Source organism: Eleutherodactylus coqui, chromosome 9 (genome assembly GCF_035609145.1).
Source record: "Eleutherodactylus coqui strain aEleCoq1 chromosome 9, aEleCoq1.hap1, whole genome shotgun sequence".
Taxonomy (NCBI): domain Eukaryota; kingdom Metazoa; phylum Chordata; class Amphibia; order Anura; family Eleutherodactylidae; genus Eleutherodactylus; species Eleutherodactylus coqui.
Window position 1 is genome coordinate 47,942,929 of NC_089845.1, and position 21,008 is coordinate 47,963,936.

Sequence of the window (21,008 nt, forward strand, 5' to 3'; positions counted from 1 at the left end):
CATCTCTGATGAGCACCATATTTGATGAAATGTATTATACTGTCTAATCACTAATGCTGATCTTGTACTGCAAGCAGACAAAGTTCAGCCTCCACCCGCAGCCTGAATGAAGTGCTGGGGATGAGCAGTAAGAGACACTACAGAAGGAAATAGGAGCTTGTTTGGTTCTCAGTCTATTCAAGTGAGTTTTCATACTCTTAGAGCAGATGACGGTAGTATTTATAATATAAGCAGATGGCGGTAGTACTTATAATATGAATGATACTGTGTTAGTGTATAGTGGAAACACATTCTCTAGTGATGGGAAGCTGCTATCTAACTTCAGTCATTATTTCGGAGAACCTGTAGGCTGAAGCAGCCCACAAACAGCTACCCCAATAGAAGGCGGCAGCTCTAATTAAGACATTTCCCACCTGAAGGACATTACAAAGGTTACGGGCGACTATGTAACAACCTACCGTGTTTATGGATAAAGGCTAGCCCCTGTAATATTTGATACATTATGTTTCTGATGGCTGATTCAGGAAACAACTTATTTCTGTGAAAAGACAAATTAAACAGTTCAAGCAATGCTTCATGTTGCAAATTGGATCCCGGCTTTATTCACAACTGGCAAGTATAAGTATAGTTTATATTGTACATATTTTTATGTATGTTTTTAGCATTTTTGTGCTCTAAGTGCGTTATGGAATATTACATTATTATAACACAGCAGAAACAATTTACGTATTGAATAGTATATTTTCACATCGTGTCTGCAGTGTATGTTAGCTGTATGCGCTGGGAAAGCATAAGGCAAACTGATCCAAAACCCCTATTGGTATTAGTGTATCTTGACACCACCAGAAGCCAGGGGTTTGACAGGAGGAACGCCACCCTCACACCCCTAGCTCCCGATTGGGCCAAGGCAGGAAGGTCCTAGCAGCACAGTGTGCATAGATTTTTCCCATCGCTGCAGCCTTCGGCTGAGGGTTACTGCAGTTCTTAGCCTTACATTATTACCTGTATATGCTGCCATGTTACCGCTGTAACATAGCAGCATTTACATGTCATAATGCAAGTCTAACAACTGTAGTAACCCTCAGCCGAAGGCTGCAGCGATGGGAAAAAATCAAAGCACACGCTGCAGAGTTTCAGGTCCGTCCCGGTGTGGTAACTGGGCAGCCGCTCACCTCTCTGTCCCGGCCGCCGCCTGACACCTCCGTCCCCGCTGCCATTGCCGGCGTCTCACGCGTCAGTTCCAGGCCACGGCTGTGAGATGTGTAGCGGAGGCCGCATATCTGCTCCGTGACAACTGCTCCCGGGAAAGCATTGACACTTCGGTTTGCGCTCCCTGCTGACGACAGTGGCCAGTGATTCCACAGAGAGTGGGTTTTCCGCCTTCTGGCCGGCAGCCGACGCCAAGAAAGGAACTTGCTTCTGGCCGGACGCCGCTGCATTGCTTTTGTATGTTACTTTTGTGTCCTTGCAGGACAGAAGGTGGCCGCCGCTGCCGCCGGGGAGGTCACTTGCTCCAGATGCTGCTCCAGTGGCACCTGCTGCATGGCTTTTCTAATGAACTTTAGTGACCTTGCAGGACCTGAAGCCGAAAACTCTCTCCAGCCAATCAGGTACAGGTGGCGTCATCCCCTGTCAATCTTGACTCCACCAGGAATTCCTGGTGGCGTCAAGTTACACTAATACCTCCCCTATTCACTCAATAGAAGCCATTATGGCTTCCTGTTTTGGTGTTCTCCATCAGGAATGCCTGAGCAGCACAGCAGACTATTCTATGCTGAGGCATCCAGTCTAAAATGTATTTTGTGTGGTATACTTTTTTTCCCCCATTGGCAGCCTATGATTGACAGATGCCACTAAATAACATCATATCTACAGAAAATCGTGAAATTGGACTTTACACAATGGGCCTCATGCGTACAAACTCCCAATCAGATCACTTTTTCCTTTTCAAACGTATTATGGAAAAGTTAAAGTTAGAACCCGATTGGTAGCTAAAGACAACACTCCTTGTTCGGATGGCTTTTATTTAATAGGCCCTGTTGTGGTTGAGTTGCGGTAAAATCTCCACCTGGAAAACCGTGCGCGTTCTTGCTGCAGTTTATGCTGCAGTTGTGATTTCCAATACAACTGCACTGAAAAACATGTCCGATCACAGCAAAACCATGTGTATTTTTGGTGTCATTTTTATTGCACAGTGTGAATACAAACGATGGCATCTAATGGGCTGAATGGCCGGGATCGGAGTTATCTTGGATCCTGGCCGTCAGAGTTGCACGGTAAGAACTCCTGAGCCGTATACTGCTATAACAGTATAACAGCTCACAGGAACTGACACAGTATTACAGTATGGGGCGGGAAGCGGTTGAATCAAGTCTACCTGTTGTCTTTTGGGCATGCCATAATGTTAATTATTATTTTATCTCTAGGTATACTCAATAGTCATTTTTGATGCAAAAACAGCTGCCATTTCAAACAAATAATTTTCCATACTTCGGATACGGTTCTAACTTCTGTAAGTGACAATGGTGGTTCTCCACAAGAGCATACGTTAAATATCCAGCAGACGGTTACTCTTTCCTTGCATATACTGTATACCAATTTACAAAATACCCACCAATTTGTTGGAGTGTTATTCTGCGTTCTCACGCTGCCCCTGTGGTGCGATTTCTGCTGTGGTTTCCCAAAATCGTGGCAAAATGACAGCGTTTTATCACAATTTAGGAAAACCAAAAGCCACAATGCGAGAATCCAATGTAGCTGTATACCATAAGGTCATACCTGTCTTTCATTAGTTGATATAGATTTTCTTTCATATATTCAAATACAAAATAGAGCTGGTCGTTTTCTCGGATCACCTCCTTCAGCTTGATTACATTGGCATGATTAAGTTTCTTTAAAGACTGGGGGGAAAAAACAGAAATGTATTACAGAGCAAGACTTTTTGAACAAAAAGAAAAAATATGAATAAAACACAAGTAGCGGATCTTACATCCATCTTCATGTAACAGCGAGATTATGGCACCTGGAAGACCAGCCTCATCAGGGGACAGAGGGGAAATTGGATATACTTAAGTAAAGGATGAACTTTAACAACTTTACGGATGAGGACAACTCAGCGGTGCACATTAACTCACAGGAAACACTCTCCAAGGTTAACAAACCTTACTTTCACCAGATTACTTGACTATAACGAATAGTTCTGAGGGTTCCAAACTGTCACAATTAATAAACTGTATTACTTTATCTCCTTTACAAAATCCACAACCCTGGCTAATAGAAAAAAAGGTCAAAAATAGATAAAGTTCTGCCTTGTGCACAACATCTTTAATTGTTTCATTAAGGGCTCTTTCACACGAGCGTATATCGGCCGTCGTTTTCACAGCCGGACGATATACGCTACGATCTGATGCATTGGATTCCATTTCATCAGATCACATGGCCGTATTCCCGCGGTGTAAAAGCACCGAGCCGGGCCAATGTAGCACGGCCGGAGAAGGGAGGTGGGAGGGAGTTTAGCAGCGTGACTGCTAAACTCCCTCCCCCTTCTTTCCTCCCCTCCGGCTGTTTGCAATGATAGGGGGTGGAGCTTAGCTTTGCCCCGCCCCATCCCATTGCTGGCTGCAGACAAGGGGCGGGGAGGGATGGGAGCTTAGCTCCGCCTTCATCCTGCCCCCCCATTGCAAATAGCCGGAGGGGAGGAGAGAGGAGGTGAACTGGCGAGGGGGAGGGAAGGGGGAGACAGCTGAGCTGTCTCCCAATGCCCAACAGCATTGTGGCCTTGGCGTATATGCACCGAGGCTATGCTGTCTGAACAGGCGCACAAAAGTTAGATTTGTGTGCCCGTTCACACGTTTTTACGGCTCCGGTGGGCGCACGTAAAAAACGCCTATGACCGTGTGAAAGAGCACTTAGACACACACTGACCCCAATGACATTTTAATTCCTCTTTAAGTATTATTACCTTTACTTCTCTTAAATTCATGCATTCATCCCAAGAATAAAACTTTCGTTTCATCCTGTAGGAAAACAATAAGGGTAAAACAAGTTACATTATATTATACAGCTTAAATTACAGTGATGGGTACAAACAAATGTCCCTACTATAGGCACACAAGTAGGTTATAATAGTACAACCCAAGTTCCAAAAAAGTTATGTAAAATGTCAAGAAAAAAAGAATGCAATGATTTGGAAATCTCATATAACCATATGTTATCCGCAATAGAACATAGAATATTACAGAAGGTGAAAGTGAGACATTTTTCCATTTCATTTTTAAAAAATCAACTCATTTAGAAATTAATGGCAGCAACACATCTCATAAAAGTTGGGACAAGGATAACAAAAGGCTGGAAAAGTAAATGGTACTAAGGAAAACCAACTGCAGAGTCAATTTCCTATTAAGTCACATGACTGTACAAAAAGAGCATGTTAGAGAGGCAGAGTCTCTCAAAAGCAAAGATGGTCAGAGGTTCACCCATCTGATAAAATGCTCTTCGACGTACAATTACGAAGACTTTAAATATCCCAACATCTACAAAGCACAATATCATCAAAAGAGTCAGGGAACCTGGAGAAATTCATGTGCACAAGGAACAAAGACGGTCAATATTGGATGCTTAAGATCTATGGGCCCTCAGGCATTAAAAACAGGCGTGATTCTGTAATGTAAATCACTGCATGGGCTCAGGAATACGTCCAAAAATTATTGCCTATGAACCCAGTTCACTGTGCAATCCACAAATGCAAGGTAAGGCTGTATCATATAAAGAAGAAGCCATATATCTACACAATCCAAAAATGCCAGAATCTCTCTGGGCCAAAGCTCATTTAAAATGGACTGAGGCGAAATGAAAAAAACTGTTCCGTGGGCAGATAAATCAAAATTTGAAATTCTTTTTGGAAACCACGGATGCCGTGTCCTGTGGACTCAAGAGGAGAGAGGCCATCCAGTTTGTCATCAGCGCACAGTTCAAAAGCCTGCATCTCTGATGGGGTTACATTAGTGTCTATGGCATGGCCAGCTCACACATTTTGAAAGGCACTACCAATGCTGAGTAATATATGAAAGTTTTAGAACAACATATGCTTCATCCAGACAATCTATCTGTCAGGGAAGGCCTTGCATATTTCAGCAGGACAATGCTAAACCACATACTGCATCCATCACAGCAGCATGGCTTCACAGAAGAAGAGTCCGGGGGCTGAACTAGATGGCCTGCAGTCCGGACCTTTCACCAATAGAAAACATTTGGGGCATTATGAAACAAAAAAATCCAACAAAGACGACCCAGAACTGTTGGACCCTACATCACGCGAGAATGGGACAACATTCCTCTCCCAAAACTAAAGCAATTGGTCTCACTTTCCAGACTGTTGTAAAAAGACGCGCAGATGCTACACAATGGTAGACACGACCCCGCTCCATCATTTTTTGAGATGTGTTGCTGCCATCAATTTATATATGAGCTTTTTTTTTTTTTTATGAAAAAATCTCTCCCTTCTGATATGTTCTGCGTTCTATTGTGAATATAACATGTTTATAGAAAATTTACAAATCATTGTATCCTTTTTTTCTTTATATTTATTTACATTTTACAGAGCATCCCAACTTTTCACGAATTGGAGTTGTACCGGGGATGTTAAATATATTTTTTTATTCTTTTTAGACATTTATTACATTTCTACAGTTTTCAGTCCTCCCCCAATAGGGATGAAAAAAAATGGAACCTTGGAAGCCAGTGTGCACAGACCCTTAGACGCAGCAATCAGGCTTTATTCCTTCTTGTGAGATCATTATGCCCTAACTTGCTACAATTGGAATACACATTTAATGGTTCATTTGTGCTGAGGTTTCATTAAAAGCTATACATTAAGTGGTGCACTTACTTCTTAATAGCCACCAGTTCTCCAGACTCGTTGCTTTTCCCCATTAGCACACTCCCATATGTGCCATCTCCAAGTTGCTTAAATGTTGTATATCGGTTCATCTTTACAATCTGCCTTTTCAGGGGTTGGACAAATATTTATGTGTACAAAAAGTAATTGGTGAGAAGAAGCAATAATAATGTAATTGTATGGAAAGGATATACATGTGAGTAGTTTATCTAGTGATGGAATGTTCAACTGAAGACTATGGGCAGCTCCCCGATGTTGCCAATCCAAAAGGGAACCTAAGAGGTAACAAAAAAAGTTGTCAGTTTACAAATGATGTATCCGATCTTCATTTAACCCTTTCCAATCCACTGTCGAACGTCTGAAGACATTCTGATTGAAGGCTGTACAGCTCCGATGTCAGAAGACGTCCGGCAGGGTATTCTTACTGTAGATTACTGGCCGCTCAGTTGTCGGGGACCTCTCCAGCATGTCCCATATAGCAGTACTGGCTCTAGCCAGCAGATGGCGCCATTGTATAATGGCAGAAAGAGACAACCCCCTAGGAAACCCTGAATCTAAAATTGGATTGTAAAGGGTTAAAGCACCGGCTTCCTTAGAACAAAGCATCTGCTTGCCCTCACAGACCCCAATTACAAAGGGGTTATTCCTTATAATGTGAACATTTTTATAGAGTTGATAACTTTATTGGCTCACTAAAAAAATAACATTTCAAGCTTTGGTGGCACAGAGGACCCTCATCCTGACGAAGGAGCCTCTGTGCTCTGAAAGCTGGCAAATACCATTTTCCTAGTTAGCTAATAAATATATGTCTTTTTAGACAAGAGTATTCAACGTGACAGATTTTTCTGGCTAATGCAGTACTGCACTATTTTGTCTGTGCGTCGTCCTTACCATAAAATGGGCAAAAACATGCAAATCCTTCCCATTTACTGCCGTCACTAACTATATGTCAGATCCGGCTAGCCTGATATTACAGAGTTTATTTAGTGTTATGTTTCTGAACAGCCGGGGAGTTTCGGTCACATAGAGCGTCTTTAGTGGAGTGTATGCGAATATACGCTTGCCTCAGCACAACATATTTGTGCAGTGAACAAGGTTTATTTGCGAACGTATTGGCGCATAGTACTGTACTTTACTGTGCACGCATGGCCTGTTCACACGCATGTACGACACTCACCCTCCCTGATTTAAGAGGCTATTAAGGCTATTGAGTTCCAGATGTGTTCTTTTTTTTTTACGGAACTGCACAACGTATTTCATATTTGCGCACATTTGCGCTCCACCCATAGACTTCTTCGGGGACCCTTGGTATGCAAATGCACCATAAAAAATGGAGCATGTCCTATTTTTTTCCGTACACAAAAAAAGGAGTAGTACTAAAGCCCCATTTACATGCAAAGGCAATCTTTCAAACGCTTGAAAGATTGACAGTTTTAACAATCATTTAGGCATAAAGTGTTGATGGACACTAATGTCCATTAGCACTTTATCAGCTTGATTTGCGTGTAAAAGGGCCTACGGGAGCTGTTTGCAGAGCACAGCACGTGGGTTGGCTCTGCACACAGCTGCATTACTCTCGCATGGGCTGCTGGTAGAATACAATGTAATCTCTGACTCCCGCTGAGAACACAGCATGCGGTCCCTCTTATCTCTCTCTGGTTGAATGACGGATTTTAAGCTCACCTTAAAATCATTGAATGATTGAATCAGTGAATAATGGCAGCATGTACACACAACGATTATTGCCGTTGTTTGAATGAATTTTGAGTGATAATCGTTGCGTGTAAGTGGGCCTTAACTCCTCATGCAAAAGTTTAGTGAGGATCCTGTGTCTGCCTGGTGGTCAACCAAGCATTCCCAAATGCTCTGAAAGTGTCCGGATCAAAGGTGAGTGCTCTCACAACTTCAAAGTGTGTGCCAACATCTCATACGGATTAGTGAGGCATTACTAGTAATTTTCACGTCCCTTTAGGTCACCACTGAGCAAACATATTTGTACTTACTTATTCCATGACCTCCAATGGCAACCAGTTAGCTTTAAAGGGATTGTCCTGGTTTAGAAAATGATGGCTGCTTTTTGCCAAAGACAGGAACGGACCTGTTCACAGGATTTATGTCATCCTGCAGCTCAACCCCGATAATGTAACTGAGCTGCAGGATCAGACACAACCCAAGGACAGACGTCTAAGTTTGTCTAAGGCCGGCGGCACACAGGCGATCCGTATTCTGCATGCGGGAGTCGGCAGCGGAATCCGTCTCTGTCTCCGACCGATGACCCTGCATATCTGTCATTTTCTGTATTGCGAATGACTGCGGGCGCTCGCCGTCGGTCATGCTCAGTCTGGATTTTTTTTTATGTTTGTCGTTCTAGCGCTGTTGCTAGGCGATGGCGTAGGTACCCGTGGCCTATCTGCGATGTCAACTGCGCATGGGCCGTGGGTCGGACGGCTTCCATTGACTTCAATTGGTTTTGATGAAGGCGCACGAAGTTCTGCTTTGTTACTATATCTACGTAGTTATAGTTACGCTACATTATTAAAATCCTACAGAATCAATTTCATTGTTATTGGCCGCCTGTCTCTGTAGGCCGGCTTCACACCGACAAGAAAATTGCGTCAGATTTGTGCCTCTTGAGACGCCCAAATATGAACCCCATTCATTTGAATGTGATACACATGAGCGATGTTTTCCCGCATGGCAACACAATACGATGCAGGAAACGAATCATTTCCTATCTGGCGGCGTGATTTTGCGGCAGCAGCGCCGGCCCCATTGAGAGCAATGGGAGGAACTCCACGATCCTCTGCCGCGGCTGCGACAACAGCGGCAGAGGATTGGTTCATCCCTGAAGTGACGCAAGGCTACTTTTACATCTACGGGGCTTTCACATGGTGGGGAACAGGCAAGGGCGTAACTATAGAGGATGCAGGGGATGCGGTTGCACCCGGGCCCAGGAGCCTTAGGGGGCCCATATGGCCTCTCTTCTCCATATAGGGAGCCCAGTACTATAAATAAAACATTGTAGTTGGGGGCCCTGCTACAGGTTTTGCACCTGGGCCCAAAAGCTTCAAGTTACGCCTCTGCGCACAGGATACGGGGGTGGGATTCATGGTCCGATATTGCGCTCACCCGTGTATATCTAGCTTTAGGCCACACAGCGTTGTACTGCGTACAGAGCTGAGATTTGATGCGTTTTTGTGTGCGTATGCATGTGTTTTTACTGCGTTTTTTGGCAGGCTAGCGGATGATGTCCCTACCTTTTTCCCGTCCCGGTGGCATAGTAACACTGCATTGTACCGCGTTTTTACTCAGGTTTTCACGCACCCCATTCATTTCAATGGCCAATGTAGCACGTGTAAATCTTGCTGAAAAATAGAACATGCAGCATTTGATTTCCGCGAGCTAAAAGCACTGCGCTAAACTGAAATGGATAGAGGCGCAGTGCTGGGTTTGAAAACTCGCGTAAATAGCAGAAAAAAAACATCTATGTGAGGGCTCCTTCACACGAGCACATGTGTTTTTATGTTTGCTCGGATGCGCCCTGAATTCGAAGATTTTCCGCGATCAAGTCCCAAGCATAATTAGCATTTTCTCGTCCATTCACAAGGCTGGGAGCGATCTTTTAGGGAAACAATACGCCGCAGCCGGAAAGTCCCTCGCTCTGCATAAATCCTCAGAATTACATCATATAGAGGCACCTGTAAGCTTATCCCTGTGTTGAACGCTGCTGAACGGCTTCCCCCTCCCTTTTTTCCCCAGCTCCCATAGGAGTCTATGGGAGCCGCCAGCATATATCAGTCGAAACATACAGCAAGACCTATCTTATTACCCAGCGTATAATAGCAGGCGCAGATTTCGGGCGCGTATGTTCCATTTTTTATGGTGCCACATGTGAACGAATGCATTGGAAACCAATGCCTCAGATGATCGTGTATATCGGCCGGGTGTGAAAATGTGGCCACATGACCATGTATATATGCTCATGTGAATAAGATGTGGGCGTGGCCTTAGGGTGCCTTCACTTCTGCATCGGACATTCTGTTTTCTTGCTCTGTTTGGGGAGCAGAAAAGGGGTTATCCCCTGGTCGGACGGCTCTGTCTTATGACGGGACTGAACAGCACCGAACGGACCCTATTGACTATAATGGAGTCCGTTCGGTTTCTGCTCAGCTGTCTGACATTTTGCGGCATGCAGCACTATTTCTTCCGGTATTTTGTGCCGAATCTGCGAGATTGATGCATTTCTGGTTTTTGGTGCTTTTTAATTGTGTGCAATTCTTTTTGTGGTTTGGGCAACTGTATCTTTAGCCTGGGTTCACACAGGGCAGATTTGCTGCAGTTTGCCGTTGCATATCCGCACTGCGGCAAAACCGTTGCGTTTGCAGTGCAATGCAGTACCAATGTGTTTGGGCAAAAAGCTGTTCTCACAGGATGGATTTTTTCCGCACAGCCGCAGTGCGGAAATGCAGCTGCGGTGCGGTTTTTCAAGATGCAGCAAGTCAATTCTTTAGACTTTTCTGCAGCGCTTTTTTGTTCATAGACCTCTATGGACGCTGCAAAATCCGCTGCAAAAGTTAAAAAAAAGCGCTGCGGAAAAAACGCTTGCGGATTTTCCACGCGGAAAATACACAAGAAAATACGCAAGACAAAAATAACCTTTGAAGCGGTGTTGCCGCAGAAGCAGTACTTCTGCGGCAAAACCGTAACGGAGAAAACGCAGCAAAACCGCAACAAATCCGCCCTGTGTGAACCCAGCCTTACAGGTGTCATTCCTCTGTCTATACACGGTGCGGGCCTACAAACATCACTCTACATGGCTCCTTTGTCTACTGATATATCACCACATTTATAGTCATTTATTTTTAACCCCTTAAGGACACGGCCTGTTTTGGCGTTGAGGACCAAACAATTTTTGGTATTTTTTCATCAGCATTTTTCAAAAGCCATAACTTTTTTATTTTTCCGTCAACGCGGCCGTATAAGGGCTTGTTTTTGTGTGGCGAACGGTAGTTTTTATTGGTACCATTTATGGTTACATAGACTGCATTGTAAAACTTTTATTATTTTTATGATCGTAGGGAGAGAAAACGCATCAATTCTGCCATAGATTTTTTATTTTTTTAAAGCGTTAATCATGCAGCATAAATGATACACTACATTTTTTTTCTGCGGGATGGTACGGTTACAACAATACTAAAATTCTTATTTTTTTTACGTTTTTTCCCACTTTTCTGCAATAAAACCCCTTTTTTTGGAAATCTTATTTCTTTCTAAATCGCTGCATTCAAAGTCCTGTAACTTTTTTATTTTCCCATGGATGGAGCTCTGTGAGGGCTTGTTTTTTGTGAGATGAGTTGTAGTTTTTATTGGTACCATTTTGGGGTAGATACAGCTTTTTTTATCACTTTTATTTGCGTTTTTTTGGAGGCAAAATGCTTAAAATTAGCATTTTGCCTCAGTTTTTTAGCGTTTTTTTAAACTCTTTTTGCCATGCAGGAAACAAAGCATGTTTGATTTATTGTACGGGTCTTTACAGACACGGTGATACCAAATATGTGGGATTTTTCTTTTTCTTATGCTAATATGAGAAAAAGCATAACATTTTTGTACATTATTTAGATTTTTTTTTAACACCAACTGTGTCCCTCTGAGGGGCTTTCACTGCAGCACAGATGATCTACGATAAGGCATGGTAGGACTTCTCTCCTGCCATGCCTTATCGCTTACTATAGCGATCTTAGGCAATGGCAATACAGGACACCAGTATCTGGTGTCCTGTTGCCATAGCAACCAGCCGGGCTCTCTGCGATAATATCAACAATTTGGAGGTCACATACTGTATAAAATGTGACCAGATTTGATGCAGCCATATTTTTAACTAAAGGTGATTCAAAAAAATACAGAAGAGTACACACGTCATATGTCTAGGAATTCAGCTGTCATTATTGTCTCTCTTTCAGACTTGGTTGATAAAGCAAGACAGTATATACTCCAGAAAACCGTAAGTGAGGGTGGTTTCACATCCGATTCCACTATTCTGCTGCGTTCGGGGAGCAGGAAAGAGGAATCTCCGCAGTCGAACGGCTCCATCTCTGGACGAAACCAAACGAACAGTGCCGTGCAGACCCCACTTACTATAATGGGGTCCGCCCACTTTCCACCCAGCTGCCCGATTTTTGGACGGAACAGAAAAACTGCATGCAGCGCTTTTTTCATCCGGTATTTTCAGTCGCATCAGTGACAGAACCTCCAGAAAACAAGCCCTCATACGGCGATGTCAACGAGTTGTGTCTCTTGCAATATGATGAGAAAGTCACTTAGTCCTTAAGGCACAAAATAGGCTGGTGTCTAAGGGGTTAACATAGAAAGCCTTAATAATCAATCAACTACTAAAGTAGGCAGATATACGGGACAACCGGGATTGGTTCATGCAGGGTGCACTATTCTCTCTGTGAAGGGGTACAGTGAGGCTACAGTCACTGCGTGAGCGCAACATTGGGCCGAGAGACTCATCCCGATATCACGCTTGCCAATGTGTGTTTTACACGCAGATGAGAGGCGTTTATGAAATTGCGATTCTCATGCGTATTGAATGGCTGTGATTGGTTCATCGAGCGCTGCAGAGGTTGGCTTAGCCCCGCTGCTCAAGAGCCAATCACAGACAGCGCTTCCTGGAGGCGGGGTTTTTGACCCTCTGACCAGGAAGCACTGGGGGAAAACTACAAGCAAGTGTGCCAGGGACCTGCATGGAGAAGTGCGGCGGAGCGGCCTGTGTCTGTTAGGTGATATAGTGTTTTGTGTTTGTTTTTTTTATGCAGTCAGGGCTTATTTTCAGGCTAGGGCTTATATTTCAAATCCCTCTGAAAATCCTAGCAAAAGAGCGTTACAAAGCCGTGTGACTTTGTAGCAAAACAAAATCGTAATATCGCCGCAAGTAAACTCAGCAATATTGCACAGAACACAGATGCGATATCGCTGCGACATTTCTCACGGCTATGTCGCCATATTTTTACTATTGGCCCTGGATTAAAGCCCAGGATCAAGCGCCATAAATTTACTGTGCTTGGTCCTTAGTGGGTTATTATATCTGTAACTTACATGACTGCACTACTGCACTTTATCGCTGTTCTTATGTTATCCGTGCGCCATGACTGCCATTCTGTAGTTGGCACCCAGTGATGACGCCACATCCATGGCAGGCGCTGGGATTGTTCGCTTTGGACAGTTTTTCTTTATGGCAGTCTCATAGATCTGCCGCATGTCTCTTGATAGAAGCAATGCCTCTGCAGACAGTCATAGAAGGAGCCTCGTTAGCTGAAGACAATCCACCTGTGAACAGACTGTTGCAGTCTTACTGACACACTAATCGCTTTACCTAAGATTAGACACGTTATTAGTGCGGAGGACACACAGAGGACGGCGCGCCGCTGCTTCACGGACAACGAGCCGGAAAATGATGGACACAAACTGAAGGGAAAATAAAAATGGTGGGAAAACAGTCAATTCTGCAGTCAATCAGGTATCTGCGCGCAAAACATGCAGAGAACAGAACCCATTGATTTCAGTGGGTTATATCACATATGTGCGCATTATACCGAGCGTTTTGGCTATACAAAAAAAAAACGTACATCATGTTCTTTTTTCCAGCATATTTGCGCACCAAAAGTCCGCATAGAAGTCAACTGGGATGCGCAAATGTGTGCAAAATACGCTAGGAGACGCATGAAACTGTGCGTAATTGTGCAGGAAAAAGAACACGTCTGGGACTCATTCGACCATTTCAATTGTTGCGTTTTTGTCTGCCGTGCGCAAATTAACTTGCCTTGCATGTGGAAATATGCATAGAGTCCTGTGAAGGGGGCCTTGCGGTCTGAAAAGCAATGGGCAGGTATTAGCACTTGTGGCCTCATTCAGACGAGCGTTTTCTTGCAGCTATTGAGAAAGATAGGCCATCTTTTGACAAAAATCGCATACGACTCCCATAGATCGCTATGGGAGCTAAAAAAAAAGGAGGGGGGGGAGTTTACCTGCTGAGGCGCTCGTTGGAGAAGACAGCTTGCTCTATTTAGCTATTTAAGCTCAATAGAGCCAATCCGCCGACCGCCCATGCTGCGTCCTTTTCACGTGATGCAGACGTGTGAACGGGTGAGAAAACGCTCATTCCTTTTGGAATTAGATCGCAGCAACGAAGCATTTTTTCGATGTGATGTGACCTGCGTGAAAATGCATCATTCGAGTGAAAGAGGCCTGAAAGGGATCTACGAGGTTGTGAGTTTGGTTCACAGATCAGCCGGGACACACGTATGTAAGACATAGGCGTGTGTGAAAATGGCCGGAGGGGACCTTCACATGTAGCGCATTTGCACCAAAATCCACAGCATACTTTGCGCAGCGGATTTTGTTGCAGATCCGCATCAAAATCCACATCAAATTCTACACCATTTGGCAGATGCATGGAAATGTATAAGTGGACACTACCATTACTTGCCAGTAGGGTGCTCCCGCGCAGAGTCTGCCTTTGTCCACACTGATTGCCATTGACAATGGAATGAGCCACAGATAGTATGACCCCAGGACGGGGACGCCAACCGCCGTTATGGGTGCAGCATATCAGAATGAATACCCTTTGAAGTCTGATGTGGAGCTAAGAGCTTCCAGGTCGCAGATATACCCAAAGGTCATACGCAATTACGGGCGAAATATAAACAAAAATACTGTACTACACACGACCGCCTGCGTGAGTAAGCAGTCATACGCAGCACGTTACATGGCCATTTGCAGGGTCTTCTTTGTAGAAATAATGGGACTTATTTACTAATACAGGCTAAGACTTAGTGCAAACTTAGACAGTCTTAAAATGTGCCAGGTTTATCGCAACACAATATCTCATACCTAACGCAGGAGGAGGTGCGGAACCGGTTAAAAAAGATTAAAATCGATAAATCGCCGGGCCCAGATGGAATACACCCAAGGGTACTAAAGGAACTATGTGATGTGATAGCTAGGCTGCTATATCTAATATTTGTGGATACTATCAAGACCGGGGTTTAACCATTGGATTGGAGCATTGCCAATGTGGTTCCAATTTACAAAAAGGGGTCCAAAAGTGAGCCTGATAACTACAGGCCGGTAAGTCTCACTTCAGTAACTGGAAAAATATTCGAGGGCTTTCTGAGAAATGCTATTGAAGAATACCTCAAGGAGAACAACAGAATAACTCCTCACCAGCACGGGTTCATGAAGGGTCGATCATGTCAGACCAATCTCGATTAGCTTCTACGATGAAGTAAGCTCTAGGCTGGACCTGGGAGAGTCTATTGATCTCGTATATCTGGAGCATTTGACACCGTGCCGCATAATAGGCTGATATATAAAATGAGACAGCTCAGATTGGGCGAAAATGTGTGTATCTGGGTAAAGAACTGGCTCAGAGATAGAAATCGGAGGGTGGTAATAAATGGTTCATACTCTGATTGGGCCACAGTCACTAGTGAGGGCCACAGGGTTCAGTATTGGGCCCCATTCTGTTCAATATATTTATCAACGACCTGATAGAGGGGCTGCACAGCAAAATATCAATATTTGCAGATGACACAAAATTATACAATATAATTAATGCAACGGAGGACAATGTGCGGCTACAAACGGACCTGGATAAGTTGGGGGCTTGGGCAGAAAAATGGCAAATGAAGTTCAATGTTGATAAATGTAAGGTTCTGCACATGGGCAGGAGAAACGGATGTCACCAATATTCACTAAATGGGGTACTGCTAGGGGAAAGTGATATGGAAAAGGATCTGGGGGTATTAGTGGATAATAGACTAAACTGGAGTAACCAATGCCAGTCAGCTGCTGCAAAAGCTAATAAAGTCTTGGTGTGCATTAAAAGAGGTATAGGGGCGAAGGACGAGAACATTATCCTTCCATTATATAAGGCACTTGTCAGACCTCACATGGAATACTGCGTACAGTTCTGGTCACCAGTGCTCAGGAAAGATGTCACAGTACTGGAGGGGGTTTAAAGGAGGGCAACTAAACTAATACATGGAATGACGGGACTGGAATACCCAGAGAGGCATCAAAATTGGGATTATTTACCCTGGAAAAAAGACAGCTAAGGGGCGACCAAATAACCATGTATAAGTACATGAGGGGACAATACAAGGATCTCTCCCGTGATCTGTTTATACCCCGGACTGTGACGGTAACAAGAGGGCATCCTCTACGTCTAGAAGAAAGCAGGTTTCATCACCAACACAGAAAAGGGTTCTTTACTGTAAGAGCGATTAAACTGTGGAGCTCTCTGCCTGAGGAAGTGGCGATGGCAAAATCCTTAGAGGAGTTTAAAAGGGGACTTGATGTCTTTCTGGAGAGGAAGGATATTATAGGTTATAAATCTTAGGTTAATTGTTAATCCGGGTATACAGGCAGGTAGGAACTATTAGGGGTTGATCCAGGGAACAGTCTGATTGCCATTAGGGAGTCGGGAAGGAATTTTTCCCCCAAAAGGGCTAATTGGCTCCTACCTCTTGGGGGTTTTTTGCCTTCCTCTGGATCAACAACACAGGAGGATAACAGGCTGGACTGGAAGGACATTGTCTTCATTCAGCCTTACATACCATGTTACTATGTTACTATGAATGATAAATATGTTGATTTTAAGACTCTCTAGTCGAACTGTATACCACCTACTAGTTGGCTTAGTTTACGCCAAAAACTGCGCCAAAATCGTAACGCAATTAGTGTCAACTTGGCACCATTTTTGGGGCTGTTTAGGCCACACCCCTTTTTCTGGTGGGTCACAACAACTGTCTGAAAGTGTTAAAAAACACATAGTAAATGCAGCGCGACGCATTTAAGACAGTTTGCTGGCGTAATTTGCCGAAGAACACTTTTTGGAATAGAAAATAATGGTGGAAATTTCCTAAACCCCGCCTTTCTAACGCCAGGCTATGACCGCTAGCACAATTACACGTGCCTCAGCGCAATAGATTTGCGCACTAAACAAAGCTTCTTTGCATGCAGATCAGCCTATTTCACTGTACCTTTACATGTTTAATTGCACACGGGACACAAATGCAACAATTAAAACGGCTAATTAGTTCCTGAATTATTCCCTTTCCAGTAGAATTACGCAGCCTTCACCCCCTCCCCCCACTGAATTCTATGGGGACCTTTGGTGCGCAGATACACAGAAAATAGAATATGTTCTATTTTTTTTTCTTTTGTGTTATCACAAAATACGGAAATATGAATGAACCTATTAAAACCAATGCAAATAAGCGTCTACCGACAAGCCACTCCCACTTTCCAACCAGCGCAGAAGACTGAAATGTTGCAAACTTTTTGCTTAAGCAGCCCTTGCACCAAATTTCGCAGCTTTTCTACCCCAGTTTTCTGGCATAAAGCCTTCTTAAATGTCCCCTCTGGCATGTTCATGGTGTAGATGAAGAGGATTGCCATTGGCCAAACCGTAGCGTTCTGTCTACAGCCAACCGTACTCCGTTGTGTCCCGACGTGGCACCTTGGTAGGTATTCTAGATATAAGTGATGTCTGAATGTACAGAACGAAGCTTTTGTCATTCTTTCCATAGACAGCTTGGTCTTTCAGAGCGGTCGACAATTGAGCCATGATTGGGGGGGGGGGGGGGGGGCATCCATTGCCTAATATTACGGCATGTTGTAACTAATAATGATAATGAATAATCCCCGGCTCTCCGGCCAGCTGGCAGCGGGGCAGAGGTCTCACTGACAGCTGGTGCTGCTGATGCTTCCTGCCATCTCTGATCGGCTTAACAAGCTGCTGTCTCCGCAGCCTCGTCCATGCTCTTATATAAGAGACCTCTGGACTCGGGGAGGGAGTCAAGTCCCCATGCTGGGAGTTCTCACAACCGCTGCGGAGGGAAATCGGGGAGACCTGGCCACCGAGTGCTTCATTCCAGAGGAGCTGGAGTGTGATTGGCTGCTGCTGACGTTGTCTAAGGCCTCGGACGGCTCTGATACTAAAGTCCCTTATATGTAACCAACAGTCCCTGAAGATACATATACCCCAAGACGGACACTAAAAACTACAAGCCCTCATCCAGCTCCGTCGGCGGAAAATACAAATACTCCGGTTTTGGAATATGTTGACGTTAAAAAAAGTCTTTTTGTTAAAAAAAATTAATTCAATCCATTATATCTACCCAAATTGGCTCCTATAAAAACTAGAACTTGTTTTTAGAATACAAAAGTGGGAAAAAACCTGAAAAAAATATAATTTTGGTATTGCCGTAATTGCAGTAACCCGCAGAAAAAAATGTATCGTGTCATTTGCGTTGCCTGATTACGGCCGGATTTCAATTGCAGAATCCGTGATCATCACCGATCCGCGGTATTCCGCACATACTGAAAGAATAGAACATTCTCATATCCGCTTACATGAGCGGACAGCGATTGCGATTTTCGCGAGCGCATTAAAAACCGCAATATGTTCTATTTTCCTGCGGAATCTGCATGGACAGCTTCCATTCAAGTCAATGGAAGCCGCCCGACCCGCGGCACGCCCGCAATGGAGATTTCGGAAAGGCTGTGGGCAATTACGTTAACCAAGTTCAATCCGTGCTATTTTCCTGCACTAATGAGAAATGCGCGCACAAAAATACGCTTATGTGAACAAACCCATTGAAATCAGCGTTTTACTGAAACGGCGGTAGACAGGAGACTGAAGGCCGCTCTCACACAGTGCCCTACTGAGTCTCTATTGATTTCAAAGGGGGTTCTCAGACGGGCGTTAATCAAACGCGGTCTGTTCTATTTTTGTGCGCCGCATCGCTTTTTAACGCAACGCAACACCCATTGCTATGCTGCGAAATCCGGATCGGACACCAGCTACGGATTCCGCAGCCCAAATCCGCCCGTGTAGCGGCGAGCGTGCTTCGCATTCACCCATGTGAGGAAGTCCTCAGACCTACAGGAAATGTAGCAGGACCCAACCCCCCCCATATCATACGACTATGGTCCAACCAGTATAAATGGCCGCACAAATACCAGAAATGGACTACAGCGAACAATTGTGCACAAAAATGGCGCATTCTAACAATATTTTATTGAAAACACATTAAAAAAATAGTATCTAAAACTATGAGGCACCGTTGGAAAACGCGGAGCCGCGGGGGAAGAACCCGAGACGAATATGTCAGTGCGCAGGCCGTAAGAGCGCTTACGTAGAGTATCAATTAACGTGCAAACTGCGGCCTCGCTTACACAAACGTATTTGTGAAGCGGAATGACATGCGCAAATTTTTCACATGTAACACGCAGTGAACAGAGCTTTTGATTTCAATGGGTTCATTCACACGAATATATTTTTTCGCGCGATCGCGTGAAAATAATAAGCGACATGACCTACCTTGTGGAATTTGCGCACTGCAAGAGCCCATTGAAATCATTCCGCTTGCATTAATGCGCACAACATACGTGAAAAACTGCGTATTCGCTGCGCATGTGTGAATGTGATATTATGCAGGTTTTTCCCGTAAACACGCAGTGTATTTGCACCGTTGAAATGCGCGTACGCCCGTGTGACCCGGCGCCAATAAAGCAGCCTATATAAAAAAACAGTACAAATACATGTGCAAAAATACAATAAGGGAGAAATACTTAACGCCGCCGTCCGGGCGCCTCACACCGCCGCGCCAGCCCCGACGCACGTTTCGGCGTACACGCCTTCGTCAGTGTTTTTTCCTACGGTGACTCATCTTTTTAGATATTTTTAATAGGTTTTCAATAAAATATCGTTTTAATACAGAATTTGTGTTGTCGGTTTACGTCCTTCGGACGGCGCATTTTTGCATTATTTCTATAAAGCTGGTCACATGACCGGGGGTTGTACAGCCATTTGCGAAAACGCAGCACCAGCTACTTTTACGTATCTGCCTGCGCATACTGATCAGTGTTTGCCCAATAGAGAGTAATGAAGATACGGCGGCGGATACGGATGCGGATATGACGACATACGGATAAAACGCCCTCTGATATAGCGCCGTATGACGGATCCGTGTCCCGGGCGTGTTGTTATTTTGCGCTCGCATAGATAGACTTTTATGAACTCCCAACATTCTGCTGCTACATAATATAATATAATATAATATTCCATAAATACGTGCTACAAGTAACAAGCAGGGCATTCTGGGACTTGTAGTTCTACTCGTCCTCAATAAACAAGAACTGAGTTGCAGCGCAGCCTATGAAGCACAGTCGCCCCAGGTAACACCTGCCGCTTACTGTATGTTCCCCAGCAGCGCCTCACGGGAGCGGGGGGCGGCAGCTATACTTTCGGGTACACTACAAAAAAGCAAGTCTCACCTGTAGGAGAATTCGGGGGTCACGTGATTTAGCCCTCTGTTCCCCGGTTCTGGTAGCGTGTGACACTCGTCTCCCTGGTAACAGCAGCGGCGCTCTGTGGTGGGCGGGGCGGAGTGCGGTGACGTGAATACTTAGCTCCAAATATGGGAAGGGGCGGGAAGAAGCACGTGACTGACAACTGTTGTCTTACCACTGCGTCGTGTAATACGGCGGTGTCGTTACGTCCCACAGGGGATAAAGCGGTGACTATGGCAACGGAGCGGACAGGTGCTTCTCGCAGGAAGGGCAGTGACGGTCACTAAGGCAGCAGAAGTAGTGTCAGTGACATTGGGGAGTCGTGTGTAGAGGAAAACGGCAGGAGATCTCCATAGGTTGCACAGGCTTCTGTAGCTGCGTTTAGCTAGGGCAGTGCTTCCTGACCTCCCCAGCCTGAGGGCACCACTAGGAAAAAAGTTTTACTACAGGTTACCCTCACTAAAAGGGGTGTGGTCAGGGGCGTGGCTAGCTTAGCACAACATATGATTCCACGGTACCTCTGTTATTGCAGGGACCCCTGTACTAACAGCATCCCCTCTCAGTGGCCCCAGTAGTAATAGTGTCCCTTTCAGTTGCCCCAATAGTAATAGTGCCCCTCTCAGTGGCCCCAGTACTAGTAGTGCCTCTCTTAGTGGCCCAAGTACTAGTAGTGCCTCTCTCAGTGGCCCCAGTAGTACTAGTGTGCCTCTCAGTCGCCCTAGTACTAATAGTGCCTATTTCAGTGGCTCAA

General features: G+C 44.7%; 1 protein-coding gene across 3 annotated transcripts in view; it reads right to left on the reverse strand.

Moving 5' to 3' along the window:
* The window catches only part of MAK (male germ cell associated kinase), a 49,290-nt gene extending 28,647 nt beyond the window's left edge, over positions 1 to 20,643 (reverse strand). The window contains exons 1-5 of one of the 3 annotated variants that reach the window (XM_066579360.1): positions 20,243 to 20,643; positions 5,888 to 6,171; positions 3,962 to 4,016; positions 2,779 to 2,900; positions 459 to 538 (exon numbers count right to left, since the gene is read on the reverse strand). In XM_066579360.1, coding sequence (XP_066435457.1) covers positions 459 to 538; positions 2,779 to 2,900; positions 3,962 to 4,016; positions 5,888 to 5,988 — 358 coding nt within the window. In that variant the 5' untranslated portion in view covers positions 5,989 to 6,171; positions 20,243 to 20,643. Of the gene's footprint in view, positions 1 to 458; positions 539 to 2,778; positions 2,901 to 3,961; positions 4,017 to 5,887; positions 6,172 to 12,994; positions 13,065 to 20,242 lie in introns of those variants that run through there. The other 2 variants (XM_066579358.1, XM_066579359.1) reach the window with 2 other exon arrangements.
* Positions 20,644 to 21,008: the final 365 nt, after the last annotated feature.